The sequence below is a fragment of the Haliotis cracherodii genome, unplaced genomic scaffold, assembly GCF_022045235.1.
Source record: "Haliotis cracherodii isolate W230 unplaced genomic scaffold, xgHalCrac1.p SCAF_7, whole genome shotgun sequence".
NCBI lineage: Eukaryota > Metazoa > Mollusca > Gastropoda > Lepetellida > Haliotidae > Haliotis > Haliotis cracherodii.
This window is the reverse complement of record NW_027266330.1, coordinates 7,489,858-7,503,784: the sequence shown is the minus strand read 5'-3', so window position 1 is coordinate 7,503,784 and position 13,927 is coordinate 7,489,858. Positions and strand designations below refer to the sequence as shown.

The 13,927-nt window shown below is 38.1% G+C and overlaps 1 protein-coding gene across 1 annotated transcript in view; it reads right to left on the bottom strand.

Annotated features, from left to right (window-relative positions):
- Positions 1-1,551: 1,551 nt before the first annotated feature.
- Positions 1,552-13,927, bottom strand: part of LOC139448528 (protein timeless-like) — a 28,163-nt gene continuing 15,787 nt past the window's right edge. The window contains exons 21-23 of the mRNA XM_071230082.1: positions 13,636-13,839; positions 12,762-12,861; positions 1,552-6,706 (exon numbers count right to left, since the gene is read on the bottom strand). Of these exons, the coding sequence (XP_071086183.1) occupies positions 6,598-6,706; positions 12,762-12,861; positions 13,636-13,839 (413 nt within the window). The 3' untranslated portion in view covers positions 1,552-6,597. The remainder of the gene's footprint in view (positions 6,707-12,761; positions 12,862-13,635; positions 13,840-13,927) is intronic.

Below are 13,927 nucleotides of genomic sequence, written 5' to 3'. Positions count from 1 at the left end.
GGCGTGTGATCTTGATGTGAGGGGAAAGCCCGAATTGATCCAAATCTCAATCGTTTACCACTTTGGTGAGACCCACGAGCATGGACATAAATAGTAGAGGAACTTGTGCGGAACAATGGTGAAAGGTAAAGGCTATTCGTCTTAGTGCTAAGATTTCTTTGTGGAAGGGGCTCTGGTAGGATGGTTTGCTAGGTTATCATGGTAGTCAACTGATAATGGATTGAAATGGCGCATATATATCATATGTAAATGTTTCTTGTTCTTTGTTAAACTTTTATGACACATCAATTAGGATTGATCGATGCTCATTTTCTTCAGTGAGTCCAGTAAACAAAGTACCTGTCATAAGTGATTCAAGGGAGGACAATTCTCTATTTTTTAGGTGTGATACGTGTGAATTATGTGGTTTACATAACTTCCTGTTTGGGATTATGCATAATCAGTATGTTACGACCTAGTTTGGGTCAAGGGACTTTGCCGAAACAAATACATTTTTTGCAATCCATTTTGAATAGAGGTAGGGGTAATTCCACTTCAAAAACATTCCAGAAACTAACACAAAAAAGTTAACCTGTATACTTACGAGCCGTGACATAGGCCTACCGCAAAGAGTTCTATATTCGATCAAGTGATGAAATATTGTGCTGAGATTTGCATAAGTAAACAGTCGCCAGGGGATGTGGATTACGAGATTTACTGATGCCGCGATAATATAGTCATACAATACTAGACAATGACTGTGTGAGTATGTTAGTCAGGTTTAAAGCAAGTTGGAACCGTATACGTTTAGAAGTCAGAGCACAGCAGCAGAATAGAAACCGAAAAAAAACATGGACGCAGGTACTTGACGTTTACGGCATATTGTTTCACGCCACGCACAGCAATATCCCAATAGAAGTATGGTGCTCAAAAACCAACACGTCAGGCTGAAACTGAGATTCGAACCCACAATCACATAACCAAGGGACATAACTCTATGCAACAAACTGCAGACCCACTGACGACACGGCCATCCCTGCCCGTTATTATTGAGAACAGGATGATAAACCATAGGACACAGACCATCTCACCATGCAACAGAGTTACAAAACACGCAGGACACATAATGACCAATAAGTCTCAATAAATGTTTGCTATGTTAAGTAGAATAGATACTGTCGTAGGGGGACAACTGACATCACTGAAGACAGACATACGATATGCAGCACTTCCATTAGCACTTTGAACCAAGCAAGGAATTCACAACACTCATATTGATCACAATAATACTTTGTTTTGGACAACTCGTCTGACCCGAAAAATATCTACGATTAAATTTTTGTTGGGGCCAGTATCAGAACCTCTTTATTTCTTATCCATAGGTCACGTCAAAGCAACGGCAGCTGATGGTGTAATGACCCTATTTACAAAAACAGCTTGATAATCAGTGAGCCATGGGTGTGGCTTATGCACCCAAACAAGATGGTTAATCTGTGAAATTAATAATTGTAAGCAATAGAACGCTTAGTGTCTCAATTTGTTCGTCTTGCTTATTGACGCGGCACACGGAAGTGCAGTCAAACACTGCTGTGTCGAACTTACGGTTGTCCCGAAGTAAAAGCTTGGTCCCTGCGTATACCTTCATTCATCTTTATTTAACCTCAAATTGTGTTGAATAGGATGTTTTGAAGTTACAGTTGTCTCCAGTTGTCTTTCGAGTCCTAAACATTTAGTTCCCGCACCAATTTACCCTGTTAAGCCAATATTTATTTCATTTTATCGTTAGTTGTTGTCACATGTGTTTTGTCATTCTTCGTGCCAATAGGTAAATGAATGCGGAGTTCATTTTTCGATTGTGTCAAACTTCGGACAACTTGAAGTATATATATATTGGTCCCTTCAACATCGACACAACAGTGTTTGACTTGAATTCAGAGATACCAGCCATTACGATTTGGTGTAATTCGAAAGATGTTGGACCTAAAATTCAAGTATTGGGTTGTCCGACATATTCTTTAAAGTACATTCATGAGATCACTACATGAACAACTGAGAAAAAGGTTTGTTTCAGCTTTGGATATAGAGTCAGTCTTCAATTCTGGATTAGCTGAAAAGTGCTGCTTGCCGATTTTTTAAAACGGTCTCCTATTTTTTACTCTACATAATATTTTGTCTCGGTTCGTGAACATACTCAATTTTTCCTCGTCAACAGAAATCTCAAACAAAACTGCTGATATGGTGATACTGTAAAATGGTCATAATTCCAAAATTAGATTGCAAGCAGAAATTCTAAAATCATGTTTCAAAACAAAAGTTTCATCCAAAAACTGTACAAAAAAGTAAAATCCACTTATTCTACAAAACAAATTCATAGCGACAATGCAATAGCTGTCATTTTCAACAATCAAAAAATGTTTGCAACGGATATTTTTAACAAATGCACTCATTAGCATCTCACATTGTATTGTTTGGAGCTGCTAACATCTGTTGTATCCATTACATCAGTTTCCGCTGTTTTTCCAAAGTCGCGGAATATTTTTCAGAAATGTGAAGAAATGTACCTATTTAGAAGAAAATCACACTTTGTGCAGAGCCTGTGCAGAAATTTGCATTTGTCTGCTGCAGACTTCATCAAATACACTGCAGACTTCTAACATGTGAGTCGAAAGTTTTAAACATGTGAACGGAGACTCATTTCGTTTTCAGGTTGACTTTTGTATTATGCTTGCAAAAAGCTGTATGTTTTCAATAGTGATCTTCAGATTCACTTCAATAAGCTATTCAAGTCGTGAATAAGTTTATCACAAAAACGCCTGCCATTAGTCAAACGTGCAAAACTACAAAATTCACGAAAACTAACCATATTAATTGGCAGAACTGTGTGGAGAATTATCATAATTTGGTTGCAGAATTTGACTGCAGAACAAAACAAATAATCTCAAAATATTAGGCATCAACTGTATGAAAACATTAGGTATTTTTAGAACTTAAAAAAAATAACAGAAATTTAAAAATCAAACGCAAAATTATATTTAAAAGACTGGAACCAGTAAGATCCGATTACACCAGCCTACCACATGAAATCGACAGAAGTCTACAACTGAAAATTACAACATAACCTCTAAATATTTGTTTACCAGTCTGACAAACCGTCAACAAGGCCAACACATTAGAAAGCCCTAGCCTGACCAGTAAATGAGTTCCCCTCGATTATCTAGTGTATCATATGTCCATTTTATTATGACCAATAGCCTAGACCCATCTGCCACCATACCTTCTTTTTGGAAATGACCTGTCACCTTATCACAAACATAGCACAGAACTGACATCACTCATGAGCTAAATCAACAACCAATCAAAACACCTTTTCTGAATGGGTGTTCGGCATAGATCTAAATCTTTAGTCACAGCCACGTGCCTCGATATATCTAACAAATCACAAGCCTTTAACAAATAACAGTATAGCTAAGTGAGTATTATGACGAGGAGGGAATTATTTATGCACATCATGCAGAAGTACTGGTGATATAAATGACTGCTTGTTTAAATCATGAACGAATAGTATAATTTGACTGTACGTCTATTTTAAAAATCTTGTCATCAAAACAAGCCTCAAAACGAATCTAAGGTGGCGTGGGTCGAGGTCCATAACATCATAACAGAATGGAGATATGATACATTGGATATATAATCACAGCTTGTCAGCTTCAGCTAGTCAAGCCAACAGTAACGCTGAGTGTAGAGTTCTTTCCCTACTCTATATCGCCAGGGCTTGAAAATCCATCAACCTACACGAACCTAACTCCTGAATCAATTCCTGTGCTTTTCACAATCTTAAATTATCCACCCTTGATTTTCATTAACATTTTACTGCCCCTCAAATGTCAAGATTAGGAATAAGGAATAGGAAGCAGAGGTAGACACAAAGACATCCCTTCAATCAAAAAAATTGAGGGGGCGTTCTTCTGCAGGTCAGTCAGCTTTTCAATGTTGACTTTCTCGCATACTCTATCGTAATTAAAGGGACTGACCTCCATTTAGTTGAATTCTCCAACCCAACAGTGAGGCTTGTTTGTAACCTGCATTCTGATTGGTCCGTTAAGACTGACAGGGTAGCAATTCAAAATAGGCAATGGAAATCAAGGGCAGGTAATTCAGATTGTGAGAGCTCTCGAGATAAAGAGGAAGTGTTCCTTTGATAAATCATGGATATGGCGCGAACAAATTTAACATTATTATCAGGATGAATCTGGGATTCAAGCTGACAATCAGAGGATCCTAACACTAACAAGGGACACAACTTTGCACATCGAACTACCTTGCATTCGACAACAAGGCTATACATAAAATATGATAGTTCCTGAAATTTCAATTCAATATCCATCATACTTAATGGTTGGTGCAGCTACCAAAGTCAGATTGTTTCCACTTAATAAGGCACCAAACTCTCAAAAAGAATTCTTAAAAAAACAGAAAACAGTATTGCACCGCCAGGGTGCAGTTATGTTGTCATGGGCATAGAGTAGTAGGTGGTAAATATAAATACAATGTTTTCCAGGCCTAAAAAAGTCCTTTCCAACCAACAGACATTCCACTTGAATGATATAGACAAAAGTAGCATAGCTGATTTAGACACTCTTATCCATACCACTCTTGACCTTTTGGTAACTTCAATACGAAGGATTTATCTAAGTTTTCAAACAAAAGCCAAATTGTGAAAAATATTTTCTTAAATTTTGGAATTCTTTTTATGTTTTTTGTACGTTGCATAGACAAGGCCAAACAGTAGGGTTTTCTTGTGTTTAATTGACCACTAGCAAGTCTTTGACCCGAATGGACATTTATTACGATATGTAAAGAAAGAGAAAAAATCATTTTGGATCATTGATTTGATCATTCTTAGATTTTTTCAGTGAATTTAACAATACTTATATATTTTATCATATCAGGACTCTGTTCCACAAAGCAGCCCTAGCGCTAAAATCACTGTAATGCCCATTCCTTTCTAAACACGATTCCTTGGAATCGGCATAGAGCTGCTATCCCTTTGTGGCCCCAGAAGTCCAAAACTTTCAAGTGCATGAAAGAAACATATATAGCTGTTGAGAAATTTTATACCAATATTTCAAAGTTTTTCGAAATTTCAAAATTTCAAAAAGTTCTGTGAGCCAAAAGTTACCCTTTTCAAAACACTGGGTATTGGAGCAGGTTATGTATTACGTGAAAAATGGTACTACCATTAATTTTAGGAGAATGAAATTTCTCATGGAACAAATATGCAACCAGTTAGATCTTTCATCATGAACTTGTGATAACATCCCCATTCTCTTGTCAGTACATTTATTACCGTCGACAAGCAACGATTCTCAAGTGATAAATGTAACATACAAACAGTCTGGAAACAGCTACATACAGAAACAGTCATAGTCTCCAGAAGAGACAACATACAAAACCCACATTTGCTCACATGAATATTGTAGCTATAACGTCAAGATCATAAGGGAAGCAACTCCCATCCAGATATGTCGCAAGGGAGACAACTCCCAAACCAGGTGTGTAACAAGGGAGACAACTCCCAAACCAGATGTCAAGCTCCTCACAGCGATAGCCCATTCGCTGAGCTCTCTATACTATCGCTGCCACCAGTCAAAGCTCCCCATTATGACAGTTGACCAGAACCATGCTTGGAGTTGGACTGACCGTTATGTTTACAAATAAGCGATGCCGATTACTTTTACCACAGCTTAAATGTTTTCTTTGTTTGTCTTTTTGAATTTCTATTTCATTTCAACTATCATGTAAATGGTATAGTAGGAATATAAGGAGGGAGTAGGGTGATTTTCAGTTAGTCTGGAATCTTGATCCAATCTGATCAAACAAACAACTTGGTAAGTTCATCTGGGAAATATGGTCAGTCGTAAACCTTTTCAAAATTCACTATGATGGCATTCCCAAAGACATAAACAAAAGCATAAACGTTACTACATTTGGGGTTGGAGGGTAAATTTCAAGATTCTTGTAATGTCCACACCAACACTGGGGGCAGCGATGTTACCGAGAGTGTACCGAAGGTGTCACACGCGGGGAAGAGCTTGACCAGATGTGTCGCAAGGGAGACATCTCTTAAATAAGATGTTAATTTGTCCCTAAATATCATAATTTTAATACTTACTCTTGAACACAATATTAATTCATCATCTTATACAGATGAGCCTTGGCCAAACTTTGTCTACTTAAAAATATATTTTACAATATTAATGTTCAAATTCTTATTAAAACTTCTACTTCAAGGGTCAACCATGAACCCTGAGTAAATGAGTTCATATTTGGCCTCCAGGCTCTTTGCACATTAGCCATAAATATCTGTAAAACAGAAAGATAAGTAGTTTTGGTTCAATCATGGGTACTATTGTCTATTAATGCTATTTCTCACAAAATGGTTTATATTTCTTTTACCCATTTGAAACCAACAAACTATATGTCTGTATTGTGACCAGCGTCACGATGTTTACCAAATGTATAAGTTTCTCCATCCAATTAGAGTTCCATGGGAGTTGAGTGTTGAGACAATGAGTTCTATGGTTCTCACAAAACATCCACTCTCACAGCTCATCATCATCAGTTTGTTTCCATGGTGACCTGATACTGCTGACATTCCTGATATTTATTCGCTTCCTGAACACATGACATCCATTCTTTGTCCGGTAGTTTCACATCTTTCACAGAACTGTGGAAGAAAAAATAACATTTCATTAAAAAACATTCTTTGTCCAAAGAAAACATGCACCAATGAAAGCTGTTATTGCAAAATGTAATCTAATATTTATGTCTACATGCACAAAGTGCATGTCAAAAAACTCCCTGTATGTCAGCTTTGGATATAACAGTATTGACACAAAGTTCTGATAATGTACTGTACTGTAGCCTAATCTATCACTGAAGGTGAACACTGTGTTTAGTTATGATAGTTAGATTATCCAACTAAAAATAATCATTACGCATTACCGTATACATGTATCACCATCCCCACGTATAAGGCGACCCCCCCTGTATAAGCCTTCAAAATCGACGCTAATTTATATACCCTGTCTAAAAAGCGAATTGGAATGAAGCACGTCACCAGCACACACACAATCCCTACATTTGAAATAGAAACGTGTTTGACTTCCGCAGAAACAAAAATTACATTGTCTGCCTTTAGCGATTTCAGGGAAACAAAAAGATCATAACAATTAAACTTGGTCAAGACAAATTTGAAATATGAGATAAAAAAAAACCACTAGACATGAGGATTTACCGATTAAATTGTATTTCTTGTTCTGATAGGCATTGTTTTATATGACAGTTCCCATTGATGACACTGCCACATAAGTACTATAACAACAAGTACTAACAGTATTAAAAATCATGACATCGTCAGAGATCTAAGATATATATTTCCCCACTTTTATACACCTATGTTTAAACTTTGAAAGATTTATTGGACCATGGTTACAATGGGGTCTTGTCTGGTGCAACTAGGTTTTCATGTCAACATGCACCTGATGAAAGTTAAACCAAGTTACGTAAATCAAGATTCTGGGATAGAATAGGTCTTCAGCAACCCATGCTTATCGTAAAAGGCGACTAACGGGATCGGGTGGTCAGGCTCGCTGACTTGGTTGATGCATGTCATCGATCCCAATTGCGTGGGTCGATGCTCATGATATTAATCACTGGATTGTCTGGTCCAGACTCAATTATTTACAGACCACCATCATATAGCTGGAATATTGCTGAGTGCGTCCTTAAACAACAAACCAAAAAATCAAGCCCTGTAAAAGAGACAACTCCAAAATTGTCAAGCGGCTCGCAGCGATAGCCCATTTACAGAGCTATGTATACTATTGCTGCCACCATTCACAACTTCCCACTGTGGCACATATAATAATTCATGGAGATAATCAAGCACAGTTCAACTAGAAAGTTAACAAACAAGAGATTTGGGGTTTGAGCTAAGATTTTCAACATCCGCATCCGCAGTGCTTATCTTGGGACGGAGACGATCTTTTCATGTGTTGGGAATATTAATATACAAATGTATCCTTCATAGACTTCTTCAAGATTTGCCACAGCTTATTCTTGAGCACACAATTAACTCAATTTAGTGATTAATTCAGAAGATGACAACTCCCCTTCCCCCATAAAAAAACAAACACTCACACAAATTCGAAAGAATAATTCATGTGATTGTTACAGGAAGTAGTCACACGAGAGTGATCTGCTCAACTTGATGAGAATATTCCCATCTAATGTCTTTCTGTATACAAGAGTACATACTGAGCTAACAAAACAATACCATGGAATTGGGATTTGGAACTTTGAATTTGTATGTCAGGTCTTCATTGCAAAGATAATAGTAAGAAGATGTCACACAATTGGTACATGGTTCAAGTTGCTGTCAGTTGCATTAGCAACTGAAGCTATCAATAGTTACTGAAGCTCACCTTTCACATCAAAGTTATATATATCTTCTATAGTGTAGCATTATAGATATTTTGATATCTCAGCGATTTTCCACATCACATTTTTTACAGGACATATTGGCATTGTAAAAGCTCAGTGATTAGTATAAACAAGTGTATAGTCATCTATATCCCCCGCCCATTTTAACACGTTATGGTCCCAAACCAGGTAAATGACCCAACATTTCTTTCTCTTTGCCCATGTCCTAAGAGCTGCAATGGAAATACTAAAATAAACATTTCTAAAACTCCTTAATAGCAAATGGCACCAGTTAAGTATGTGCTTTATATATAGACATGCAATATTTGGCAAGGACATATTTCTGGAAATAATGCCCAGTAATACAAATTTCTAAAATTCATAAATAGCAAAAGGCAACAATTAAGCATTTGTCTGATAGATGTGGAAAATTTCATCCGGAATCGAACCCTACCCTTATTGTTTTCTAAGTCAAATGTGTGGCCATGGAAACGTAAAAAACAAAAATTCTGAAAGTGCTAAATATCAAAAGGCACCGGTTCACTATGTGCCTGGTAGACATGCAAAGTTTTGTAAGAAAGTATTTAACGTTTTTATGTTTGAAACCAACACCACCCATATAGAACCTAAGCCCAACGTGTTGCCTTGGAAACGTAAAAAATAAAATAGCAAAAGGCACCAGTTCAGCATGAGTGTGATAGCCATGCAAAGTTTCCTAAGAAATATTCAACTGTTCCAGAGTTATGCTCTGGAAACGATTTCGGGACGCACACAAACACACACTCACACACACAGACGGACGGACAGAACTCATTTCTATATCCCCCGCCAACTTCGTTGGGGCGGGGGATAATCATATAGTCAGCCTGTCTATATCAACTCCTGATACTTTATCCCCCCCCCACTTGTTGAAACTTTGCACTGCACCTCTCCCATTGGTGCAGAAACTGTACCCCCAATTGGACAAGAATCCTTGAAGTGCTCTTCTAGTTATAGGTCACACAATTGTGTAAGTAAAAAAATTCTAAGTAAAATAATTCAAAAAGCAGTATTTATTCCTGAAAATCCATATATTGAAATCAAACTTCGCACTGCACCTGTCTTATAGGTGTAAAAAGTGTTCACCAAGTTTAAAAAGAATCTATTTAGTAGTTTCCAAGTTATAGATCTCACACACAAAATGTCCTCGGAAGGACGGACAAATGGAATTCCTTGGTATAACTATATACCCCTGCCCGCACTTTTAGCTTGGGGGTCTCATATATGATTACCAAAGAATATGCTAGGATAAACAACATAAATACCAGTGAAACAAACATGATGAGAACACTCAATTGCAAGCGCTTGAGTGCAACACAGCGACGATATAGAAAGCACAAGCATTGCCAGTCACTTGGTACAGTGATCTTGTGATCACGATGTGACAGCGGAAATCATATTGAACGTGAAGATAGAAATGTGATTGTGAATAATAAGCCACGGGAAAAGCTTGCCTTTCTTGTTTGTGTCCACATGAATACATGTGTAGGAATGCCTCCCTTCTCACATGCTGTTGCTGCCCTCTCCCATGCTGCCTCCCTTCTCACATGCTTCCCTCCCTTTTTATTCCATCCTCCCTTCTCCCATCTTCCCTTCTCACAGGCTTCCTCCCTTCTCACACGCTGCCTCCCTTCTCACACGTTGCCTCCCTTCTCACATGCTGCCTCCCTTCTCACATGCTGCCTCACTTCTCACACGTTGCCTCCCTTCTCGCATGCTGCCTCCTTTCTCACACATTGCCTCCCTTCTCGCATGCTCCCTCCCTTCTCACACGTTGCCTCCCTTCTCGCATGCTGCCTCCTTTCTCACACGTTGCCTCCCTTCTCGCATGCTGCCTCCCTTCTCACACGTTGACTCCCTTCTCGCATGCTGCCTCCCTTCTCACATGCTGCCTCCCTTCTCACATGCTGCCTCCCTTCTCACACGTTGCCTCCCTTCTCGCATGCTGCCTCCCTTCTCACATGTTGCCTCCCTTTTCACACGCTGCCTCCCTTCTCACACGTTGCCTCCCTTCTCACACACTGCCTCCCTTCTCACATGCTGCCTCCCTTCTCACACGTTGCCTCCCTTCTTGCATGCTACCTCCCTTCTCACATGCTGCCTCCCTTCTCACATGCTGCCTCCCTTCTCACATGTTGCCTCCCTTTTCACACGCTGCCTCCCTTCTCACACGCTGCCTCCCTTCTCGCATGCCGCCTCCCTTCTCACATCAGTGTGCTGCCATCAATACCCCATATCCCTCACTAATCATCAAGCAGGTGGTGTATCTTAAAGCAGCTGAACCCAATATATATATATGTATATGTATATCTGTTCAGCTTCAAGATTTTCGGGAAGCAAAGAATTGAAGCAAGCTTCCTCTAAGCAGAGAAAAGCACACAGAAAACATTAGTCTTTGTTAAGCCAGGTTATGGGGTGTAACAAAATTTAGTACCTGAATTATTATATTTATTCTGAAATAAATACATCACAGTATAAGAACAGTGTAGAAATTTCTCAGATCATGAACTGTAGTTAGTAAGTAAGTGGTTCGTGAAGTCTTTGAATGGTGACTTGGAGCAAGGCATTCAGTCCTGGGGCACACACAATAATTGTCAGCCATTCATTTTGGGTATAATGGTACAGTTGGTTGAAGATAATCCTCAAACGTGACTAATCCTCTCACTATCTTACAGCAGAAATCTATGGCAGTCATGTTCAGGACTTAGCATGGCAGTCATGTCCAGTACTAAGCATCACTACCCCCATCTAAGGTCATCACCTCCACTGGAATAGATACCCACAGTCGGCAATGTTCCAGGAATACTACAGCAATCTGTTCAAAATTGCTAAAGTGATTGAGTTGGGTTAACGCTGCTTTGAACAGTATTCCAGTCGTATCACAGCATGTCAGCTTGATGCTGATGTGGGATAAAAGTGATGCAGGTCTCAGATGTTTAAGACTTTGGTGAAACCTTGGCATATGGTGCCGACGCACCATTGAGAAACATAATTGAGAAACCGTGACTCGAACCCTCGAACAGAGGTTGCTGACGTGCCCAAGGGACACAACTCTGCACAGCGAATTACGGCACCTTACACGAAAGGACCGCCCTGGGGAAGACTGCAAATATTTATGTCAATATCACTGGGATTTTGATCCAAAATACAAGGTTCCTATAGATCAAATTATGTTTCTGTTCGGAGTGTCATTACAAGCATACCAGAGCATACCAGAGCTCTAGATAAGCTGTTGGTTATTTAAGTATTTTACACATGGTTTGGATTTCTATTTGGTATCCTTAATTTGTCGTGGGGATTTTAACTTGAAAACCGGTTTTGTAACAGCCCTGTAAATCATTTAACTAAACTAATAGTAGTATACACATGTCTTACCGGATGCAACTGTTTGTGAATGAAATTTGGAATCGGCTGATACGCAATCGTTTTATCGAACATTTGCAACATATGCAATGATTTTTATTTCACTGGTGTTTTTATAGCTTTTGTTGCATATTTGATATGCTAGAGATTTGTCTGCGTATTTCAGTTCATTTAATGCATATTTTATGCAAATGATTTTATTCTCTGAGCATGCTACATGATACAGACAGGAGATGTCTTTAGCACCAATTTTTATGGATATTTTCATATTCCATTTGGCCCTGCTGACAAAGGTGGTTGCTAGGAATCCAGTTTATACTTCACCACATTTCTGGTTAATCTAGACTTATTCTAATCCTATTAAGCAGTTACATTTACATTTTGAGACAGAATGTTACCTTCAGCCAGTAAGGTAAGGCTAGCCAGGGTAGTTATTACGCCTGATAATTTTAAAACATACCAAATGTTCATGACGTTATCTAGACTTGTTTAGAGTCCACAGCAAGTGACAGTAAAAAGTTCCAATTTGAATCAACAATTTCTAATTTCTTCAGAATTTACAAAAATAATAAGTTAGGAAATCCAATTTTGAAAAAAAAATCAATTTTTTCCCAAATTGCCTGCCAAGGGGACTTAGTTTGAACTAAGATATATCGAGGAATGTTACTTTCGGAAACATAAGGCATTAATGTCAAGCATTGATTGATATGAATGTTAACTGCAACTGATTTTTGTACACGGTGATAAGCAAAAATGTAAAATAATATAAGAAATGATTGACTGAACACATAACTAATAAGGTGAAGGTCATGTAGTAAATAAAGTGAAAAACGTAAGCTGCAAAAAAAGACGAAGATAATATGCCACAATGAATGATGTAGAGAATGAGGCTGTACCTTGATTCTTTGCCTTTATACTCTGGGAACTCGCTCTCTTTAGTCGTTTCCATGGACAACTTGACTGCTAATTCTTCCACCCGATCCACCTCTCCAATTTCTGTAAAACAATCAAGAAATTTGGCAACAGTTTCTTAATTGGGTTTTAAGATTCAACCGAATAGTAAAAAAATACACACACAAAAATATTATAAATATTGGTTTGAACCTAATTCAATTTCCCCTGTCACTCCCTCTTGTGTGGGATAAAAGGAAAAAGCTAAAGCCAAAGAAATTTATCAAAAAGTAACAGCTAATTAGATATAAAACGATCTGGTCATGCATACACTGAAGTTTACTGCATGAAGTTTTATCCTTTTTCAAACATATGCAAGTCTGAAGGAATGGGTGCATTGTCAGAACAAAATGGGAACATTAGGTACTTGTAGAGTAACCATGGAGTTTTAGATAATTTTTGTCACTAAAAAATATATCACAAGACAAACCACGGGTCCGGGTAGTCCTGTGGGTACCCAGGTCCTACTCAGTACCCACCCTCCCCGAGTACCCGAGTTACCCGTCCCAGCCCTAATGACAAGTAACTAACGGTAATCCACAATGGTAGAAATGAAAAGAAATATCTATAAAAAGCCCACATGAAATTATCTTTTAAAAATGTAATGCTAAAAGATATTTCCTGAACTTATTGAAACTCTAAATCACAGAAATTAGGCAAAAGGATCACCAGGGAAACAGCCTTCCAATAATATATATTCTATTTTACATTATGAAATTTGGGGTCTCTAAATATGTTATATGATTTTAAAAAAGGCACAAAATCTGTGAATGGCCCTGATACTTCTTTTATCAAGAAAGAGAGAAGCTTTGTACATACCATTAGGAACAGGTCCCAAAGTCTTCATTTTCTGTATCAAGTCTGACGTAGTCCAATCATATGGCACTCTTGGGAAAACAAATTGTTCATTACTTGAGCCCACCTTTAAGTCCAGGGTGTTTAATAAGGCAAAGAAGTAGACATTATGACATATTTTTTCGTGGTCCTCTGTGACAAAGATGAGGGGAATATCCTTCTTCATAACTGAAATAATACAGAAAAATGAATTAACCACACAAACATGGTTTTCACATTATCATATGAACACATGGCAATATATGTATACTCTTCA